Source organism: Pseudophryne corroboree, chromosome 8, assembly GCF_028390025.1.
Source record: "Pseudophryne corroboree isolate aPseCor3 chromosome 8, aPseCor3.hap2, whole genome shotgun sequence".
Classification (NCBI taxonomy): domain Eukaryota; kingdom Metazoa; phylum Chordata; class Amphibia; order Anura; family Myobatrachidae; genus Pseudophryne; species Pseudophryne corroboree.
In genome coordinates, this window is record NC_086451.1 from 488,355,352 (window position 1) to 488,377,615 (window position 22,264).

The 22,264-nt window shown below is 57.2% G+C and overlaps 1 protein-coding gene across 2 annotated transcripts in view; it reads left to right on the forward strand.

The window, feature by feature from the left end:
• Positions 1–20,946, forward strand: part of GPR4 (G protein-coupled receptor 4) — an 83,561-nt gene extending 62,615 nt beyond the window's left edge. For both annotated transcript variants that reach the window (XM_063935769.1, XM_063935770.1), the window contains exon 2: positions 19,747–20,946. In XM_063935769.1, the coding sequence (XP_063791839.1) occupies positions 19,747–20,946 (1,200 nt within the window). The remainder of the gene's footprint in view (positions 1–19,746) is intronic.
• Positions 20,947–22,264: the final 1,318 nt, after the last annotated feature.

Here is a 22,264-nt window from a genome sequence, read left to right on the forward strand (position 1 = left end):
ACTGTCACATGCCGCCCTCTCTCTACTCTTCTCTATCCCCACCCAGGACTGTCACATGCCGCCCTCTCTCTACTCTTTTGTACCCCCACCCAGGACTGTCACATGCCGCCCTCTCTCTACTCTTCTGTACCCCCACCCAGGACTGTCACATTCCGCCCTCTCTCTACTCTTCTGTACCCCCACCTAGGACTGTCACATGCCGCCCTCTCTCTACTCTTTTGTACCCCCACCCAGGACTGTCACATGCCGCCCTCTCTCTACTCTTCTCTACCCCCACCCAGGACTGTCACATGCCGCCCTCTCTCTACTCTTCTGTACCCCCACCTAGGACTGTCACATGCCGCCCTCTCTCTACTATTCTGTACCCCCACCCAGGACTGTCACATGCCGCCCTCTCTCTACTCTTCTGTACCCCCACCCAGGACTGTCACATGCCGCCCTCTCTCTACTATTCTGTACCCCCACGCAGGACTGTCACATGCCGACCTCTCTCTGCTCTTCAGTACCCCCACCCAGGATTGTCACATGCCGACCTCTCTCTACCCTTCTGTACCCCCACCCAGGACTGTCACATGCCGCCCTCTCTCTACTCTTCTGTACCCCCACCCAGGACTGTCACATGCCACCCTCTCTCTACTCTTCTGTACCCCTACCCAGGACTGTCACATGCCGCCCTCTCTCTACTCTTCTGTACCCCCACCCAGGATTGTCACATGCCCACCTCTCTCTACCCTTCTGTACCCCCACCCAGGACTGTCACATGCCGCCCTCTCTCTACTCTTTTCTACCCCCACCCAGGACTGTCACATGCCGCCCTCTCTCTACCCCCACCCAGGACTGTCACATGCCGCCCTCTCTCTACTCTTCTGTACCCCCACCCAGGACTGTCACATGCAGCCCTCTCTCTACCCCCACCCAGGACTGTCACATGCAGCCCTCTCTCTACCCCCACCCAGGACTGTCACATGCCGCCCTCTCTCTACCCCCACCCAGGACTGTCACATGCCGCCCTCTCTCTACTCTTCTGTACCCCCACCCAGGACTGTCACATGCCGCCCTCTCTCTACTCTTCTGTACCCCACCCAGGACTGTCACATGCCGCCCTCTCTCTACTCTTCTGTACCCCCACCCAGGACTGTCACATGCCACCCTTTCTCTACTCTTCTGTACCCCCACCCAGGACTGTCACATTCCGCCCTCTCTCTACTCTTCTGTACCCCCACCCAGGACTATCACATGCCGCCCTCTCTCTACTCTTCTGTACCCCCACCCAGGACTGTCACATGCCACCCTCTCTCTACCCCCACCCAGGACTGTCACATGCCGCCCTCTCTCTACTCTTTTGTACCCCCACCCAGGACTGTCACATGCCACCCTCTCTCTACTCTTCTGTACCCCCACCCAGGACTGTCACATGCCACCCTCTCTCTACTCTTCTGTACCCCCACCCAGGACTGTCACATGCCTCCCTCTCTCTACTCTTCTGTACCCCCACCCAGGATTGTCACATGCCACCCTCTCTCTACTCTTCTGTACCCCCACCCAGGACTGTCACATGCCGCCCTCTCTCTACTCTTCTGTACCCCCACCCAGGACTATCACATGCCACCCTCTTTCTACTCTTCTGTACCCCCACCCAGGACTGTCACATGCCGCCCTCTCTCTACCCTTCTGTACCCACACCCAGGACTGTCACATGCCACCCTCTCTCTACCCTTCTGTACCCCCACCCAGGACAGTCACATGCCACCCTCTCTCTACTCTTCAGTACCCCCACCCAGGACTGTCACATGCCACCCTCTCTCTACTCTTCTGTACCCCCACCCAGGACTGTCACATGCCACCCTCTCTCTACCCCCACCCAGGACTGTCACATGCAGCCCTCTCTCTACCCCCACCCAGGACTGTCACATGCCGCCCTCTCTCTACCCCCACCCAGGACTGTCACATGCCGCCCTCTCTCTACTCTTCTGTACCCCCACCCAGGACTGTCACATGCCGCCCTCTCTCTACTCTTCTGTACCCCCATCCAGGACTGTCACATGCCGCCCTCTCTCTACTCTTCTGTACCCCCACCCAGGACTGTCACATGCCACCCTCTCTCTACTCTTCTCTACCCCCACCCAGGACTGTCACATGCCGCCCTCTCTCTACTCTTCTGTACCCCCACCCAGGACTGTCACATGCTGCCCTCTCTCTACTCTTCTGTACCCCCACCCAGGACTGTCACATTCCGCCCTCTCTCTACTCTTCTGTACCCCCACCCAGGACTATCACATGCCGCCCTCTCTCTACTCTTCTGTACCCCCACCCAGGACTGTCGCATGCCACCCTCTCTCTACTCTTCTGTACCCCCACCCAGGACTGTCACATGCCGCCCTCTCTCTACTCTTCTGTACCCCCACCCAGGACTGTCACATGCCACCCTCTCTCTACTCTTCTCTACCCCCACCCAGGACTGTCACATGCCACCCTCTCTCTACTCTTCTGTACCCCCACCCAGGACTGTCACATGCCGCCCTCTCTCTACTCTTCTGTACCCCCACCCAGGACTGTCACATGCCACCCTCTCTCTACCCCCACCCAGGACTGTCACATGCAGCCCTCTCTCTACCCCCACCCAGGACTGTCACATGCCGCCCTCTCTCTACCCCCACCCAGGACTGTCACATGCCGCCCTCTCTCTACTCTTCTGTACCCCCACCCAGGACTGTCACATGCCGCCCTCTCTCTACTCTTCTGTACCCCCATCCAGGACTGTCACATGCCGCCCTCTCTCTACTCTTCTGTACCCCCACCCAGGACTGTCACATGCCACCCTCTCTCTACTCTTCTCTACCCCCACCCAGGACTGTCACATGCCGCCCTCTCTCTACTCTTCTGTACCCCCACCCAGGACTGTCACATGCTGCCCTCTCTCTACTCTTCTGTACCCCCACCCAGGACTGTCACATTCCGCCCTCTCTCTACTCTTCTGTACCCCCACCCAGGACTATCACATGCCGCCCTCTCTCTACTCTTCTGTACCCCCACCCAGGACTGTCACATGCCACCCTCTCTCTACTCTTCTGTACCCCCACCCAGGACTGTCACATGCCGCCCTCTCTCTACTCTTCTGTACCCCCACCTAGGACTGTCACATGCCGCCCTCTCTCTACTCTTCTGTACCCCCACCCAGGACTGTCACATGCCGCCCTCTCTCTACTCTTCTGTACCCCTACCCGGGACTGTCACATGCCGACCTCTCTCTGCTCTTCAGTACCCCCACCCAGGATTGTCACATGCCGCCCTCTCTCTACCCTTCTGTACCCCCACCCAGGACTGTCACATGCCGCCCTCTCTCTACTCTTCTGTACCACCACCCAGGACTGTCACATGCCGCCCTCTCTCTACTCTTCTGTACCCCCACCCAGGACTGTCACATGCCGCCCTCTTTCTACTCTTCTGTACCCCCACCCAGGACTGTCACATGCCGCCCTCTCTCTACTCTTCTGTACCCCTACCCGGGACTGTCACATGCCGACCTCTCTCTGCTCTTCAGTACCCCCACCCAGGTTTGTCACATGCCGCCCTCTCTCTACCCTTCTGTACCCCCACCCAGGACTGTCACATGCCGCCCTCTCTCTACTCTTCTGTACCACCACCCAGGACTGTCACATGCCGCCCTCTCTCTACTCTTCTGTACCCCCACCCAGGACTGTCACATGCCGCCCTCTCTCTACTCTTCTCTACCCCCACCCAGGACTGTCACTTGCCGCCCTCTCTCTACTCTTCCCTACCCCCACCCAGGACTGTCACATGCCGCCCTCTCTCTACTCTTCTGTACCCCCACCCAGGACTGTCACATGCCGCCCTCTCTCTACTCTTCTCTACCCCCACCCAGGACTGTCACATGCCACCCTCTCTCTACTCTTCTGTACCCCCACCCAGGACTGTCACATGCCGTCCTCTCTCTACTCTTCTGTACCCCCACCCAGGACTGTCACATGCCACCCTCTCTCTACTCTTCTCTACCCCCACCCAGGACAGTCACATGCCACCCTCCCTCTACTCTTCTGTACCCCCACCCAGGACTGTCACATGCCGCCCTCTCTCTACTCTTCTGTACCCCCACCCAGGACTGTCACATGCCGCCCTCTCTCTACTCTTCTGTAACCCCATCCTGGACTGTCACATGCTGCCCTCTCTCTACTCTTCTGCACCCCCACCCAGGACTGTCACATGCCGCCCTCTCTCTACTCTTCTGTACCCCCACCCAGGACTGTCACATGCCGCCCTCTCTCTACTCTTCTGTAACCCCATCCAGGACTGTCACATGCTGCCCTCTCTCTACTCTTCTGCACCCCCACCCAGGACTGTCACATGCCGCCCTCTCTCTTCTCTTCTGTACCCCCACCCAGGACTGTCCTATGCCGCCCTCTCTCTACTCTTCTGTACCCCCACCCAGGACTATCACATGCCGCCCTCTCTCTACTCTTCTGTACCCCCACCCAGGACTGTCACATGCCACCCTCTCTCTACTCTTCTGTACCCCCACCCAGGACTGTCACATGCCGCCCTCTCTCTACTCTTCTCTACCCCCACCCAGGACTGTCACATGACGCCCTCTCTCTACTCTTCTGTACCCCCACCCAGGACAGTCACATGCCGCCCTCTCTCTACTCTTCTCTACCCCCACTCAGGACTGTCACATGACGCCCTCTCTCTACTCTTCTGTACCCCCACCCAGGACTGTCACATGCCGCCCTCTCTCTACTCTTCTCTACCCTCACCCAGGACTGTCACATGCCGCCCTCTCTCTACTCTTCTGTACCCCCACCCAGGACTATCACATGCCGCCCTCTCTCTACTCTTCTGTACCCCCACCAAGGACTGTCACATGCCACCCTCTCTCTACTCTTCTGTACCCCCACCCAGGACTGTCACATGACGCCCTCTCTCTAATCTTCTGTACCCCCACCTAGGACTGTCACATGCCGCCCTCTCTCTACTCTTCTCTACCCCCACCCAGGACTGTCACATGACGCACTCTCTCTACTCTTCTGTACCCCCACCTAGGACTGTCACATGCCGCCCTCCCTCTACTCTTCTGTACCCCCACCCAGGACTGTCACATGCCACCCTCTCTCTACTCTTCTCTACCCCCACCCAGGACTGTCACATGCCACCCTCTCTCTACTCTTCTGTACCCCCACCCAGGACTGTCACATGCCGCCCTCTCTCTACTCTTCTGTACCCCCACCCAGGACTGTCACATGCCGCCCTCTCTCTACTCTTCTGTAAACCCATCCAGGACTGTCACATGCTGCCCTCTCTCTACTCTTCTGCACCCCCACCCAGGACTGTCACATGCCGCCCTCTCTCTACTCTTCTGTACCCCCACCCAGGACTATCACATGCCGCCCTCTCTCTACTCTTCTCTACCCCCACCCAGGACTGTCACATGCCGCCCTCTCTCTACTCTTCTGTACCCCCACCCAGGACTGTCACATGCCGCCCTCTCTCTACTCTTCTCTACCCCCACCCAGGACTGTCACATGCCGCCCTCTCTCTACTCTTCGGTACCCCCACCCAGGACTGTCACATGCCGTCCTCTCTCTACTCTTCTGTACCCCCACCCAGGACTGTCACATGCCACCCTCTATCTACTCTTCTCTACCCCCACCCAGGACTGTCACATGCCACCCTCTCTCTACTCTTCTGTACCCCCACCCAGGACTGTCACATGCCGCCCTCTCTCTACTCTTCTGTACCCCCACCCAGGACTATCACATGCCGCCCTCTCTCTACTCTTCTCTTCCCCCACCCAGGACTGTCACATGCTGCTCTCTCTCTACTCTTCTGTACCCCCACCCAGGACTGTCACATGCCGCCCTCTCTCTACTCTTCTCTACCCCCACCCAGGACTGTCACATGCCGCCCTCTCTCTTCTCTTCTGTACCCCCACCCTGGACTGTCACATGCCGCCCTCTCTCTACTCTTCTCTACCCCCACCCAGGACTGTCACATGCTACCCTCTCTCTACTCTACCCCCACCCAGGACTGTCACATTTCACCCTCTCTCGGCTCTTCTGTACCCCCACCCAGGACTGTCACATGCCGCCCTCTCTCTACTCTTCTCTACCCCCACCCGGGACTGTCACATGCCGCCCTCTCTCTACTCTTCTGTACCCCCACCCATGACGGTCACATGCCGCCCTCTCTCTACTCTTCTCTACCCCCACCCAGGACTGTCACATGCCGCCCTCTGTCTACTCTTCTGTACCCCCACCCAGGACTGTCACATGCCACCCTCTCTCTACTCTTCTGTACCCCCACCCAGGACTGTCGCATGCCGCCCTCTCTCTACTCTTCTGTACCCCCACCCAGGACTGTCACATGCCGCCCTCTCTCTACTCTTCTCTACCCCCACCCGGGACTGTCACATGCCGCCCTCTCTCTACTCTCCTGTACCCCCACCCAGGACTGTCACATGCCACCCTCTCTCTACTCTTCTCTACCCCCACCCAGGACTGTCACATGCCGCCCTCTCTCTACTCTTCTCTACCCCCACCCAGGACTGTCACATGCCGCCCTCTCTCTACTCTTCTCTACCCCCACTCAGGACTGTCACATGCCGCCCTCTCTCTACTCTTCTGTACCCCCACCCAGGACTATCACATGCCGCCCTCTCTCTACTCTTCTGTACCCCCACCCAGGACTGTCACATGCCGCCCTCTCTCTACTCTTCTCTACCCCCACCCGGGACTGTCACATGCCGCCCTCTCTCTACTCTTCTGTACCCCCACCCAGGACTGTCACATGCCACCCTCTCTCTACTCTTCTCTACCCCCACCCAGGACTGTCACATGCCGCCCTCTCTCTACTCTTCTGTACCCCCACCCAGGACTGTCACATGCCGCCCTCTCTCTACTCTTCTGTACCCCCACCCAGGACTGTCACATGCCGCCCTCTCTCTACTCTTCTGTACCCCCACCCAGGACTGTCACATGCCGCCCTCTCTGTACTCTTCTGTACCCCCACCCAGGACTGTCACATGCCGCCCTCTCTCTACTCTTCTGTACCCCCACCCAGGACAGTCACATGCCGCCCTCTCTCTACTCTTCTGTACTCCCACCCAGGACTGTCACATGCCGCCCTCTCTCTACTCTTCTGTACCCCCACTCAGGACTGTCACATGCCGCCCTCTCTCTACTCTTCTGTACCCCCACCCAGGACTGTCACATGCCACCCTCTCTCTACTCTTCTGTACCCCCACCCAGGACTGTCACATGCCGCCCTCTCTCTACTCTTCTGTACCCTCACCCAGGACTGTCACATGCCGCCCTCTCTCTACTGATCTGTACCCCCACCCAGGACTATCACATGCCGCCCTCTCTCTACTGATCTGTACCCCCACCCAGGACTGTCACATGCCGCCCTCTCTCTACTCTTCTGTACCCCCACCCAGGACTGTCACATGCCGCCCTCTCTCTACTCTTCCCTACCCCCACCCAGGACTGTCACATGCCACCCTCTCTCTTCTCTTCTGTACCCCCACCCAGGACTGTCACATGCCGCCCTCTCTCTACTCTTCTCTACCCCCACCCAGGACTGTCACATGCCACCCTCTCTCTACTCTTCTGTACCCCCACCCAGGACTGTCACATGCCACCCTCTCTCTACCCCCACCCAGGACTGTCACATGCCACCCTCTCTCTACTCTTCTGTACCCCCACCCAGTACTGTCACATGCCGCCCTCTCTCTACTCTTCTGTACCCCCACCCAGGACTGTCACATTCCGCCCTCTCTCTACTCTTCTGTACCACCACCCAGGACTGTCACATGCACACCCTCTCTCTACTCTTCTCTACCCCCACCCAGGACTGTCACATGCCACCCTCTCTCTACACTTCTGTACCCCCACCCAGGACTGTCACATTCCGCCCTCTCTCTACTCTTCTGTACCACCACCCAGGACTGTCACATGCCACCCTCTCTCTACTCTTCTCTACCCCCACCCAGGACTGTCACATGCCACCCTCTCTCTACTCTTCTGTACCCCCACCCAGGACTGTCACATGCCACCCTCTCTCTACTCTTCTGTACCCCCACCCAGGACTGTCACATGCCGCCCTCTCTCTACTCTTCTGTACCCCCACCCAGGACTGTCACATGCCGCCCTCTCTCTTCTCTTCTGTACCCCCACCCAGGACTGTCACATGCCGCCCTCTCTCTACTCTTCTCTACCCCCACCCAGGACTGTCACATGCCACCCTCTCTCTACTCTTCTGTACCCCCACCCAGGACTGTCACATGCCACCCTCTCTCTACCCCCACCCAGGACTGTCACATGCCACCCTCTCTCTACTCTTCTGTACCCCCACCCAGGACTGTCACATGCCGCCCTCTCTCTACCCCCACCCAGGACTGTCACATGCCACCCTCTCTCTACTCTTCTGTACCCCCACCCAGGACTGTCACATGCCGCCCTCTCTCTACTCTTCTGTACCCCCACCCAGGACTGTCACATGCCGCCCTCTCTCTTCTCTTCTGTACCCCCACCCAGGACTGTCACATGCCACCCTCTCTCTACTCTTCTGTACCCCCACCCAGGACTGTCACATGCCACTCTCTCTCTCCCCCCACCCAGGACTGTCACATGCCACCCTCTCTCTACTCTTCTGTACCCCCACCCAGGACTGTCACATGCCACCCTCTCTCTACCCCCACCCAGGACTGTCACATGCCACCCTCTCTCTACTCTTCTCTACCCCCACCCAGGACTGTCACATGCCACCCTCTCTCTACTCTTCTGTACCCCCACCCAGGACTGTCACATGCCACCCTCTCTCTACTCTTCTGTACCCCCACCCAGGACTGTCACATGCCGCCCTCTCTCTACTCTTCTGTACCCCCACCAAGGACTGTCACATGCCGCCCTCTCTCTACTCTTCTGTACCCCCACCCAGGACTGTCACAAGCCACGCTCTCTCTACTCTTCTGTACCCCCACCCAGGACTGTCACATGCCACCCTCTCTCTACTCTTCTGTACCCCCACCCAGGACTGTCACATGCCGCCCTCTCTCTACTCTTCTGTACCCCCACCCAGGACTGTCACATGCCGCCCTCTCTCTACTCTTCTGTACCCCCACCCAGGACTGTCACATGCCGCCCTCTCTCTACTCTTCTGTACCTCCTCCCAGGACAGTCACATGCCGCCCTCTCTCGGCTCTTCTGTACCCCCACCCAGGACTGTCACATGCTGCTCTCTCTCTACTCTTCTGTACCCCCACCCAGGACTGTCACATGCCGCCCTCTCTCTACTCTTCTGTACCCCCACCCAGGACTGTCACATGCCGCCCTGTCTCTACTCTTCTGTACCCCCACCCAGGACTGTCACATGCCGCCCTCTCTCTACTCTTCTGTACCCCCACCCAGGACTGTCACATGCTGCCCTCTCTCTATCCCCACCCAGGACTGTCACATGCCACCCTCTCTCTACCCCCACCCAGTACTGTCACATGCCACCCTCTCTCTACTCTTCTCTACCCCCACCCAGGACAGTCACATTTCACCCTCTCTCTGCTCTTCTGTACCCCCACCCAGGACAGTCACATGCCGCCCTCTCTCTACTCTTCTGTACCCCCACCCAGGACTGTCACATGCCACCCTCTCTCTACTCTTCTGTACCCCCACCCAGGACTGTCACATGCCGCTTTCTCTCTACTCTTCTGTACCCCCACCCAGGACTGTCACATGCCGCCCTCTCTCTACTCTTCTGTACCCCCACCCAGGACTGTCACATGCCGCCCTCTCTCTACTCTTCTGTACCCCCACCCAGGACTGTCACATGCCGCCCTCTCTCTACTCTTCTGTACCCTCTTCTCTTCTGTACCCCCACCCAGGACTGTCACATGCCACCCTCTCTCTACTCTTCTCTACCCCCACCCAGGACTGTCACATTTCACCCTCTCTCTGCTCTTCTGTACCCCCACCCAGGACAGTCACATGCCGCCCTCTCTCTACTCTTCTGTACCCCCACCCAGGACTGTCACATGCCACCCTCTCTCTACTCTTCTGTACCCCCACCCAGGACTGTCACATGCTGCCCTCTCTCTACTCTTCTGTACCCCCACCCAGGACTGTCACATGCCACCCTCTCTCTTCTCTTCTGTACCCCCACCCAGGACTGTCACATGCCGCCCTCTCTCTACTCTTCTGTACCCCCACCCAGGACTGTCACATGCCACCCTCTCTCTTCTCTTCTGTACCCCCACCCAGGACTGTCACATGCCGCCCTCTCTCTACTCTTCTGTACCCCCACCCAGGATTGTCACATGCCGCCCTCTCTCTACTCTTCTGTACCCCCACCCAGGACTGTCACATGCCGCCCTCTCTCTACTCTTCTGTACCCCCACCCAGGACTGTCACATGCCGCCCTCTCTCTACTCTTCTGTACCCCCACCCAGGACTGTCACATGCTGCCCTCTCTCTACTCTTCTGTACCCCCACCCAGGACTGTCACATGCCGCCCTCTCTCTACTCTTCTGTACCTCCTCCCAGGACTGTCACATGCCGCCCTCTCTCTACTCTTTTGTACCCCCACCCAGGACTGTCACATGCCGCCCTCTCTCTACTCTTCTGTACCCCCACCCAGGACTGTCACATGCCGCCCTCTCTCTACTCTTCTGTACCCCCACCCAGGACTGTCACATGCCGCCCTCTCTCTACTCTTCTGTACCCCCACCTAGGACTGTCACATGCCACCCTCTCTCTACTCTTCTCTACCCCTACCCAGTACTGTCACATGCCGCCCTCTCTCTACTCTTCTGTACCCCCACCCAGGATTGTCACATGCCGCCCTCTCTCTTCTCTTCTGTACCCCCACCCAGGACTGTCACTTGCCGCCGTATCTCTGCTGAGCATGTTACAGCGCTTTGTATGTCAGGGGCTAGAGGTAGGGGTACAGCGCTCTGTATGTCAGTGGCTAGAGGTAGCAGTACAGCACTCTGTATGTTAGTGGCTAGAGGTAGGGTTACAGCGCTCTGTATGTCAGGAGCTAGAGGTAGGGGTGCAGCGCTCTTTATGTCAGGGGCTAGAGGTAGCTGTACAGCGCTCTGTATGTGAGTGGCTAGAGGTAGCAGTAAAGCGCTCTGTATGTCAGTGGGTAGAGGTAGCAGTACAGCGCTCTGTATGTCAGTGGCTAGAGGTAGCAGTACAGCGCTCTGTATGTCAGGGGCTAGAGGTAGGGGTACAGCGCTCTGTATGTCAGGGGCTAGAGGTAGGGTTACAGCGCCCTGTATGTCAGTGGGTAGAGGTAGCACTACAGCGCTCTGTATGTCAATGGCTAGAGGTAGCAGTACAGCGCTCTGTATGTCAGGGGCTAGAGGTAGGAGTACAGCGCTCTGTATGTCAATGGCTAGAGGTAGCAGTACAGCGCTCTGTATGTCAGGGGCTAGAGGTAGGAGTACAGCGCTCTGTATGTTAGGGGCTAGAGGTAGCAGTAGAGCGCTCTGTATGTCAGGGGCTAGAGGTAGCAGTACAGCGCTCTGTATGTCAGTGGCTAGAGGTAGCAGTACAGCGCTCTGTATGTCAGTGGCTAGAGGTAGGAGTACAGCGCTCTGTATGTCAGTGGCTAGAGGTAGCGGTACAGCGCTCTGTATGTCAGGGGCTAGAGGTAGGGGTACAGCGCCCTGTATGTCAGGGGCTAGAGGTAGCGGTACAGCGCTCTGTATGTCAGGGGCTAGAGATAGCAGTACAGCGCGCTGTATGTCAGGGGCTAGAGGTATGGGTACAGCGCTCTGTATGTCACGGGCTAGATGTAGCAGTACAGCGCTCTGTATGTCAGGGACTAGAGGTAGGGGTACAGCGCTTTGTATGTCAGGGGCTAGAGGTAGGGGTACAGCGCTCTCTATGTCAGGTGCTAGAGGTAGGGGTACAGCACTCTGTATGTCAGTGGCTAGAGGTAGGGGTACAGCGCTCTGTATGTCAGTGGCTAGAGGTAGGGGTACAGCGCTCTGTATGTCAGGGGCTAGAGGTAGGGGTACAGCACTCTGTATGTCAGTGGCTAGAGGTAGGGGTACAGCGCTCTGTATGTCCGTGGCTAGAGGTAGCAGTACAGCGCTCTGTATGTCAGGTGCTAGAGGTATGGGTACAGCGCTCTGTATGTTACGGGCTAGAGGTATCAGTACAGCGCTCTGTATGTCACGGGCTAGAGGTAGCGGTACAGCGCTCTGTATGTCAGGGGCTAGAGATAGCAGTACAGCGCTCTGCATGTCAGGGGCTAGAGGCATGGGTACAGCGCTCTGTATGTCACGGGCTAGAGGTAGCAGTACAGCGCTCTGTATGTCAGGGGCTGGAGGTAGGGGTACAGCGCTCTGTATGTCAGGGGCTGGAGGTAGGGGTATAGTGCTCTGTATGTCAGGGGCTAGAGGTAGGGGTACAGCGCTCTGTATGTCAGGGGCTAGAGGTAGGGGTACAGCGCTCTGTATGTCAGTGGCTAGAGGTAGCAGTACAGCGCTCTGTATGTCAGGGGCTAGAGGTAGGGGTACAGCGCTCTGTATGTCAGTGGCTAGAGGTAGCATTACAGCGCTCTGTATGTCAGGGGCTAGAGGTATGGGTACAGCGCTCTGTATGTCACGGGCTAGAGGTAGCAGTACAGCGCTCTGTATGTCAGGGGCTAGAGGTAGGGGTACAGCGCTCTGTATGTCAGGGGCTAGAGGTAGCAGTACAGCGCTCTGTATGTCAGGGGCTGGAGGTAGGGGTACAGCGCTCTCTATGTCAGGGGCTAGAAGTAGGGGTACAGCGCTCTGTATGTCAGGGGCTAGAGGTAGGGGTACAGCGCTCTGTATGTCAGGGGCTAGAGGTAGGAGTACAGCGCTCTGTATGTCAGTGGCTAGAGGTAGCATTACAGCGCTCTGTATGTCAGGTGCTAGAGGTAGCAGTACAGCGCTCTGTATGTCTGTGGCTAGAGGTAGGGGTACAGCGCTCTGTATGTCAGGGGCTAGTGGTAGCGGTACAACGCTCTGTATGTCAGGTGCTAGAGGTAGGGGTACAGCGCTCTGTATGTCACGGGCTAGAGGTAGCAGTACAGCGCTCTGTATGTCAGCGGCTGGAGGTAGGGGTACAGCGCTCTGTATGTCAGGGGCTGCAGGTAGGGGTACAGTGCTCTGTATGTCAGGGGCTAGAGGTAGGGGTACAGCTCTCTGTATGTCAGGGGCTAGAGGTAGGGGTACAGCGCTCTGTATGTCAGTGGCTAGAGGTAGCATTACAGCGCTCTGTATGTCACGGGCTAGAGGTAGCAGTACAGCGCTCTGTATGTCAGGTGCTAGAGGTAGGTTTACAGCGCTCTGTATGTCAGGGGCTAGATGTAGGGGTACAGCGCTCTGTATGTCAGTGGCTAGAGGTATCAGTACAGCGCTCTGTATGTCACGGGCTAGAGGTAGCAGTACAGCGCTCTGTATGTCAGGCGCTAGAGGTAGCAGTACAGTGCTCTGTATGTCAGGGGCTAGAGGTAGCAGGACAGCGCTCTGTATGTCAGGGGCTAGAGGTAGCAGTACAGCCCTCTGTCGGTGGCTAGAGGTAGGAGTACAGCGCTCTGTATGTCACGGGCTAGAGGTATCAGTGTAGCGCTCTGTATGTCAGGGGCTAGAGGTAGCAGTACAGCGCTCTGTATGTCACGGGCTAGAGGTAGGGGTACAGCGCTCTGTATGTCAGGGGCTAGAGGTAGCAGTACAGCGCTCTGTATGTCAGGAGATAGAGGTAGGGGTACAGCGCTCTGTATGTCAATGGCTAGAGGTAGGGGTACAGCGCTCTGTATGTCAGTGGTTAGAGGTAGCAGTACAGCGCTCTGTATGTCAGTGGCTAGAGGTAGCAGTAAAGCGCTCTGTATGTCAGTGGCTAGAGGTAGGAGTACAGCGCTCTGTATGTCAGTGGCTAAAGGTAGGCGTACAGCGCTCTGTATGTCAGGGGCTAGAGGTAGGGGTACAGCGCTCTGTATGTCAGTGGCTAGAGGTAGAGGTACAGGGCTCTGTATGTCAGTGGCTAGAGGTAGCAGTACAGCGCTCTGTATGTCAGTGGCTAGAGGTAGCAGTACAGCACTCTGTATGTTATTGGCTAGAGGTAGCAGTATAGCGCTCTGTATGTCACGGGCTAGAGGTAACAGTACAGCGCTCTGTATGTCAGTGGCTAGAGGTAGCAGTACAGCGCTCTGTCAGTGGCTAGAGGTAGCAGTACAGCACTCTGTATGTCAGTGGCTACAGGTAGCAGTACAGCGCTCTGTATGTCAGTGGCTAGAGGTAGGGGTACAGCGCTCTGTATGTCAGGGGCTAGAGGTAGCAGTACAGTGCTCTGTATGTCAGTGGCTAGAGGTAGGAGTACAGCGCTCTGTATGTCAGGGTCTATAGGTAGCAGTACAGCGCTCTGTATGTGAGTGGCTAGAGGTAGCAGTACAGCGCTCTGTATGTCACGGGCTTGAGGTAGCAGTACAGCGCTCTGTATGTCAGTGGCTAGAGGTAGGGGTACAGCGCTCTGTATGTCAGGGGCTAGAGGTAGGGGTACAGCGCTCTGTATGTCAGTGGCTAGAGGTAGCAGTACAGCGCTCTGTATTTCAGTGGCTAGAGGTAGCAGTACAGCGCTCTGTATGTCACGGGCTAGAGGTAGCAGTACAGCGCTCTGTATGTCAGTGGCTAGAGGTAGCAGTACAGCGCTCTGTATGTCAGTGGCTAGAGGTAGCAGTACAGCGCTCTGTATGTCAGGGGCTAGAGGTAGGGGTACAGCGCTCTGTATGTCAGGGGCTAGAGGTAGGGGTACAGCGCTCTGTATGTCAGGGGCTAGAGGTAGGGGTACAGCGCTCTGTATGTCAGTGGCTAGAGGTAGCAGTACAGCGCTCTGTATGTCAGTGGCTAGAGGTAGCAGTACAGCGCCCTGTATGTCAGGGGTAGAGGTAGCAGTACAGCGCTCTGTATGTCAGGGGCTAGAGGTAGCAGTACAGCGCTCTGTATGTCAGGGGTAGAGGTAGCAGTACAGCGCTCTGTATGTCAGGGGCTAGAGGTAGCAGTACAGCGCTCTGTATGTCAGGGGTAGAGGTAGCAGTACAGCGCTCTGTATGTCAGGGGCTAGAGGTAGCAGTACAGCGCTCTGTATGTCAGGGACCAGAGGTAGCAGTACAGCGCTCTGTATGTCAGAGGCTAGAGGTAGCAGTACAGTGCTCTGTATGTCAGTGTCTAGAGGTAGCAGTACAGCGCTCTGTATGTCAAGGGCTAGAGGTAGGAGTACAGCGCTCTATATGTCAGGGGCTAGAGGTAGCGGTACAGCGCTCTGTATGTCAGGGGCTAGAGGTAGCAGTACAGCGCTCTGTCAGTGGCTAGAGGTAGCAGTACAACGCTCTGTATGTCAGGGGCTAGAGGTAGCAGTACAGCGCTCTGTATGTCAGGGGCTAGAGGTAGCAGTACAGCGCTCTGTATGTCAGGGGCTAGAGGTAGCAGTACAGCGCTCTGTATGTCAGGGGCTAGAGGTAGCAGTACAGCGCTCTGTATGTCACGGGCTAGAGGTAGGGTTACAGCGCTCTGTATGTCAGTGGCTAGAGGTAGCAGTACAGCGCTCTGTATGTCAGTGGCTAGAGGTAGGAGTATAGCGCTCTGTATGTCAGGGGCTAGAGGTAGGGGTACAGCGCTCTGTATGTCAGTGGCTAGATTTAGGGGTACAGCGCTCTGTATGTCAGTGGCTAGAGGTAGCAGTACAGCGCTCTGTATGTCAGTGGCTAGAGGTAGCAGTACAGCGCTCTGTATGTCAGGGGCTAGAGGTAGGGGTACAGCGCTCTGTATGTCAGGGGCTAGAGGTAGGGGTACAGCGCTCTGTATGTCAGGGGATAGAGATAGGGGTACAGCGCTCTGTATGTCTGTGGCTAGAGGTAGCAGTACAGCGCTCTGTATGTCAGTGGCTAGAGGTAGCAGTACAGCGCTCTGTCAGTGGCTAGAGGTAGCAGTACAGCACTCTGTATGTCAGGGGCTAGAGGTAGCAGTACAGCGCTCTGTATGTCAGGGGCTAGAGGTAGCAGTACAGCGCTCTGTATGTCACGGGCTAGAGGTAGCAGTACAGCGCTCTGTTTGTCAGGGGCTAGAGGTAGCAGTACAGTGCTCTGTATGTCAGTGGCTAGAGGTAGCAGTACAGCGCTCTGTATGTCACGGGCTGGAGGTAGGGTTACAGCGCTCTGTATGTCAGTGGCTAGAGGTAGCAGTACAGTGCTCTGTATGTCAGTGGCTAGAGGTAGGAGTACAGCGCTCTGTATGTCAGGGGCCAGAGGTAGGGGTACAGCGCTCTGTATGTCAGTGGCTAGAGGTAGGGGTACAGCGCTCTGTATGTCAGGGGCTAGAGGTAGGGGTACAGCGCTCTGTATGTCAGGGGCTAGAGGTAGGGGTACAGCGCTCTGTATGTCAGTGGCTAAAGGTAGCAGTACAGCGCTCAGTATGTCAGTGGCTAGAGGTAGCAGTACAGCGCTCTGTCAGTGGCTAGAGGTAGGAGTACAGTGCTCTGTATGTCAGTGGCTAGAGGTAGCAGTACAGCGCTCTGTATGTCACGGGCTAGAGGTAGGGTTACAGCGCTCTGTATGTCACGGGCTAGAGGTAGCAGTACAGCGCTCTGTTTGTCAGGGGCTAGAGGTAGCAGTACAGTGCTCTGTATGTCAGTGGCTAGAGGTAGCAGTACAGCGCTCTGTATGTCACGGGCTGGAGGTAGGGTTACAGCGCTCTGTATGTCAGTGGCTAGAGGTAGCAGTACAGTGCTCTGTATGTCAGTGGCTAGAGGTAGGAGTACAGCGCTCTGTATGTCAGGGGCTAGAGGTAGGGGTACAGCGCTCTGTCAGTGGCTAGAGGTAGCAGTACAGCGCTCTGTATGTCAGTGGCTAGAGGTAGCAGTACAGCGCTCTGTATGTCACGGGCTAGAGGTAGGGTTACAGCGCTCTGTATGTCAGTGGCTAGAGGTAGCAGTACAGCGCTCTGTATGTCAGTGGCTAGAGGTAGGAGTATAGCGCTCTGTATGTCAGGGGCTAGAGGTAGGGGTACAGCGCTCTGTATGTCAGTGGCTAGATTTAGGGGTACAGCGCTCTGTATGTCAGTGGCTAGAGGTAGCAGTACAGCGCTCTGTATGTCAGTGGCTAGAGGTAGCAGTACAGCGCTCTGTATGTCAGGGGCTAGAGGTAGGGGTACAGCGCTCTGTATGTCTGGGGCTAGAGGTAGGGGTACAGCGCTCTGTATGTCAGGGGATAGAGATAGGGGTACAGCGCTCTGTATGTCAGTGGCTAGAGGTAGCAGTACAGCGCTCTGTATGTCAGTGGCTAGAGGTAGCAGTACAGCGCTCTGTCAGTGGCTAGAGGTAGCAGTACAGCGCTCTGTATGTCAGGGGCTAGAGGTAGCAGTACAGCGCTCTGTATGTCAGGGGCTAGAGGTAGCAGTACAGCACTCTATGTCACGGGCTAGAGGTAGCAGTACAGCGCTCTGTTTGTCAGGGGCTAGAGGTAGCAGTACAGTGCTCTGTATGTCTGGCTAGAGGTAGCAGTACAGCGCTCTGTATGTCACGGGCTAGAGGTAGGGTTACAGCGCTCTGTATGTCAGTGGCTAGGGGTAGCAGTACAGTGCTCTGTATGTCAGTGGCTAGAGGTAGGAGTACAGCGCTCTGTATGTCAGGGGCCAGAGGTAGGGGTACAGCGCTCTGTATGTCAGTGGCTAGAGGTAGGGGTACAGCGCTCTGTATGTCAGGCCAGGGGCTAGAGGTAGGGGTACAGCGCTCTGTATGTCAGGGGCTAGACGTAGGGGTACAGCGCTCTGTATGTCAGTGGCTAAAGGTAGCAGTACAGCGCTCAGTATGTCAGTGGCTAGAGGTAGCAGTACAGCGCTCTGTCAGTGGCTAGAGGTAGGAGTACAGTGCTCTGTATGTCAGTGGCTAGAGGTAGCAGTACAGCGCTCTGTATGTCAGGGGCTAGCGGTAGGGGTACAGCGCTCTGTCAGTGGCTAGAGGTAGCAGTACAGCGCTCTGTATGTCATAGACTAGAGGTAGGGATACAGCGCTCTGTATGTCAGGGGCTAGAGGTAGCAGTACAGCGCTCTGTATGTCAGGGGCTAGAGGTAGCAGTACAGCGCTCTGTCAGTGGCTAGAGGTAGCAGTACAGCGCTCTGTATGTCAGGGGCTAAAGGTACAGCGCTCTGTATGTCAGTGACTAGAGGTAGCAGTACAGCGCTCTGTATGTCAGGGGCTAGAAGTAGAGGTACAGCACTCTGTCAGTGGCTAGAGGTAGCAGTACAGCGCTCTGTATGTCGGGCTAAAGGTACAGCGCTCTGTATGTCAGTGGCTAGAGGTAGCAGTACAGCGCTCTGTATGTCAGGGGCTAGAGGTAGGGGTACAGGGCTCTGTATGTCAGTGGCTAGAGGTAGCAGTACAGCGCTCTGTATGTCTGTGGCTAGAGGTAGCAGTACAGCGCTCTGTCAGTGGCTAGAGGTAGCAGTACAGCGCTCTGTATGTCAGTGGCTAGAGGTAGCAGTACAACGCTCTGTATGTCAGTGGCTAGAGGTAGCAGTACAGCGCTCTGTATGTCAGGGGCTAGAGGTAGCAGTACAGCGCTCTGTATGTCACAGGCTAGAGGTAGGGGTACAGCGCTCTGTATGTCAGTGGCTAGAGGTAGCAGTACAGCGCTCTGTATGTCAGGGGCTAGAGGTAGCAGTACAGCGCTCTGTCAGTGGCTAGAGGTAGCAGTACAGCGCTCTGTATGTCAGTGGCTAGAGGTAGCAGTACAGCGCTCTGTATGTCAGGGGCTAGAGGTAGCAGTACAGCGCTCTGTCAGTGGCTAGAGGTAGCAGTACAGCGCTGTGTATGTCAGTGGCTAGAGGTAGCAGTACAGCGCTCTGTATGTCAGTGGCTAGAGGTAGCAGTACAGCGCCCTGTATGTCTGTGGCTAGAGGTAGCAGTACAGCGCCCTGTATGTCAGTGGGTAGAGGTAGCAGTACAGCGCCCTGTATGTCTGTGGCTAGAGGTAGCAGTACAGCGCTCTGTATGTCTGTGGCTAGAGGTAGCAGTACAGCGCTCTGTATGTCAGTGGCTAGAGGTAGCAGTACAGCGCCCTGTATGTCAGTGGGTAGAGGTAGCAGTACAGCGCTCTGTATGTCTGTGGCTAGAGGTACCAGTACAGCGCTCTGTATGTCAGGGGCTAGAAGTAGCAGTACAGCGCTCTGTATGTCAGTGGGTAGAGGTAGCAGTACAGCGCTCTGTATGTCAGTGGGTAGAGGTAGCAGTACAGCGCTCTGTATGTCAGTGGCTGGAGGTAGGAGTACAGCGGTCTGTATGTCAGTGGCTAGAGGTAGCAGTACAGCGCCCTGTATGTCAGTGGGTAGAGGTAGCAGTACAGCGCTCTGTATGTCTGTGGCTAGAGGTAGCATTACAGCGCTCTGTATGTCAGGGGCTAGAGGTAGCAGTACAGCGCTCTGTATGTCGGGCTAGAGGTAGGGGTACAGGGCTCTGTTTGTCAGTGGCTAGAGGTAGCAGTACAGCGCTCTGTATGTCTGTGGCTAGAGGTAGCAGTACAGCGCTCTGTCAGTGGCTAGAGGTAGCAGTACAGCGCTCTGTATGTCAGTGGCTAGAGGTAGCAGTACAGCGCTCTGTATGTCTGTGGCTACAGGTAGCAGTACAGCGCCCTGTATGTTAGAGGCTAGAGGTACAGCGCTGTGTATTGCGCAGGTTGCTATGTCTATGAAAACGCCTCTTTCCCTCCCCGCAGACGCTGCTGTTCCTGCATTGTGGCATAGAGGAGTCATGCGCCAGAATGTGTCGCCATCCTGAGCACCTGCGCAGCTCTCAGCCCCCCACCTGGGGGGAGAGGAAGAGGACGGAGCAGAGAGGGGAGAGACCAGCCATGTCTAACGTCACCCCGGATGCCTGCAACGTGGACTCAGACCTGGACGGCATCCTGCCGCCGTCACTATACGCCGTGGTTTTTGTGGTGGGGCTTCCAGCCAACCTCCTGGCACTTTGGGCAGCCTGGCTCCAGGTGCGGAAAGGAAAAGAACTTGGAGTCTACCTCCTGAACCTCAGCCTCTCCGACCTCCTCCTCATCTGCGCACTACCACCGTGGACAGACTACTATTTACGGAGGGACGTTTGGGGTTACGGCCCCGGGGCCTGTCGCCTCTTTGGCTTCATCTTCTACACCAATCTGTATGTGGGCGCTGCCTTCCTGTCCTGCGTGTCCGCTGACCGCTACTTAGCTGTGGCACACCCGCTGCGATTCCCAGGCGCCAGGCCCATCCGCTCTGCTGCTGCAGTCTCCGCCTTGGTGTGGGTGCTAGAACTGGCAGCGAATGCCCCTCCCTTGTTCAGAGACGCCATCACCCAGGACCGCTACAACCACACCTTCTGCTACGAGAGCTACCCGCTTTCTGGAAAAGGAGATGCCCTCGCTAACGTGGGGAGGGTGCTAGCTGGATTCTTATTGCCCTGGGGCATAATGCTTCTGTGTTATGCTGGCTTGCTGCGAGCTCTACGGGGGAGCGCGTCCTGCGAGCGGAGAGAGAAGAGGAGGGTGCGTCGCCTGGCGCTGGGGCTCCCCTGCGTGGCACTCCTCTGTTATGGGCCTTACCATGCCCTCTTGCTCCTGCGCAGTCTGGTGTTCCTGGTGGGAGGGGGCTCAGCAGCAGCGGGGGAAAGCTGTGCGCTGGAGGAGAGGCTATTCCCAGCTTACCACGCGTCGCTAGCCATGGCCACTCTGAACTGCCTGGCAGATCCTGCCCTGTACTGCCTGGCATGCCCAGGTGCCCGAGGGGAAGTGGCCAAAGCAATAGGTCGGGTGGTGGCATGGGCAATGGGGAAGGACAGAGCAGGGTGGCGGGGTGGGATGAGTGACGGCAGAGGGATCGCGGGGCATGGAGAAGAAGTGGGTATGGTGGAGATGGGTGAGAGGGGGGGCAGTTTTATAGTATGAGGGGGGGGGGGGGGGGGGCAGATAGTTTTTGTTGTTGCAGATAATAAATGAATCTGATATCTTCCAATACAACGTGTCTGTTATTACAGGAGTAGTGTCACTTATCACTGTGTGAGCTAGGTGCCGTACACGGCGCGATGTGCTGCAGGTAGAACAATACGCTCTGCAGACCTGGCTGCCATCTGTGTGCTGAGTCAGACACATCAGAGGCTGGCGGGGGTAATCGAGTTACACAGGAACAGCAGAGGGGGGGGGGGGGGGGTACGCAGCTGTTACTGACGGAGGAGGGGGCAGCAGCGGGTACACGCAGGAACAGCAGAGGGGAGAAGTGTGGGGTACACAGCTGTTACTGATGGAGGGGGCAGCAGCGGGCACACGCAGGAACAGCAGAGGGGAGAAGTGTGGGGTACGCAGCTGGTACTGATGGAGGAGGCTGCAGTGGGCACACGCAGGAACAGCAGAGGGGAGAAGTGTGGGGTACGCAGCTGGTACTGATGGAGGGGGCAGCAGCGGGCACACGCAGGAACAGCAGAGGGGAGAAGTGTGGGGTACGCAGCTGGTACTGATGGATGGGGCAGCAGCGGGCACACGCAGGAACAGCAGAGGGGAGAAGTGTGGGGTACGCAGCTGGTACTGATGGAGGGGGCAGCAGCGGGCACACGCAGGAACAGCAGAGGGGAGAAGTGTGGGGTACGCAGCTGGTACTGATGGATGGGGCAGCAGCGGGCACACGCAGGAACAGCAGAGGGGAGAAGTGTGGGGTACGCAGCTGGTACTGATGGAGGGGGCTGCAGTGGGCACACGCAGGAACAGCAGAGGGGAGAAGTGTGGGGTACGCAGCTGGTACTGATGGAGGGGGCTGCAGCGGGCACACACAGGAACAGCAGAGGGGAGAAGTGTGGGGTACGCAGCTGTTACTGACGGAGGAGGGGGCAGCAGCGGGCACACACAGGAACAGCAGAGGGGAGAAGTGTGGGGTACGCAGCTGTTACTGATGGAGGGGGCTGCAGCGGGCACACACAGGAACAGCAGAGGGGAGAAGTGTGGGGTACGCAGCTGGTACTGATGGATGGGGCAGCAGCGGGCACACGCAGGAACAGCAGAGGGGAGAAGTGTGGGGTACGCAGCTGGTACTGATGGAGGGGGCTGCAGCGGGCACACGCAGGTCCCACGTTTCCTAATGTGACCTGGCACTCCTGTGTTCCATCCTGTTCTCCTCACCAGACCGACACCGCCCCATCCCAAGCCCTCCGGTACGGTTTTACCAGAGTCTCAGGTGCAGCGCAGGACGGCGACATTAACCCCTGAGACACACACA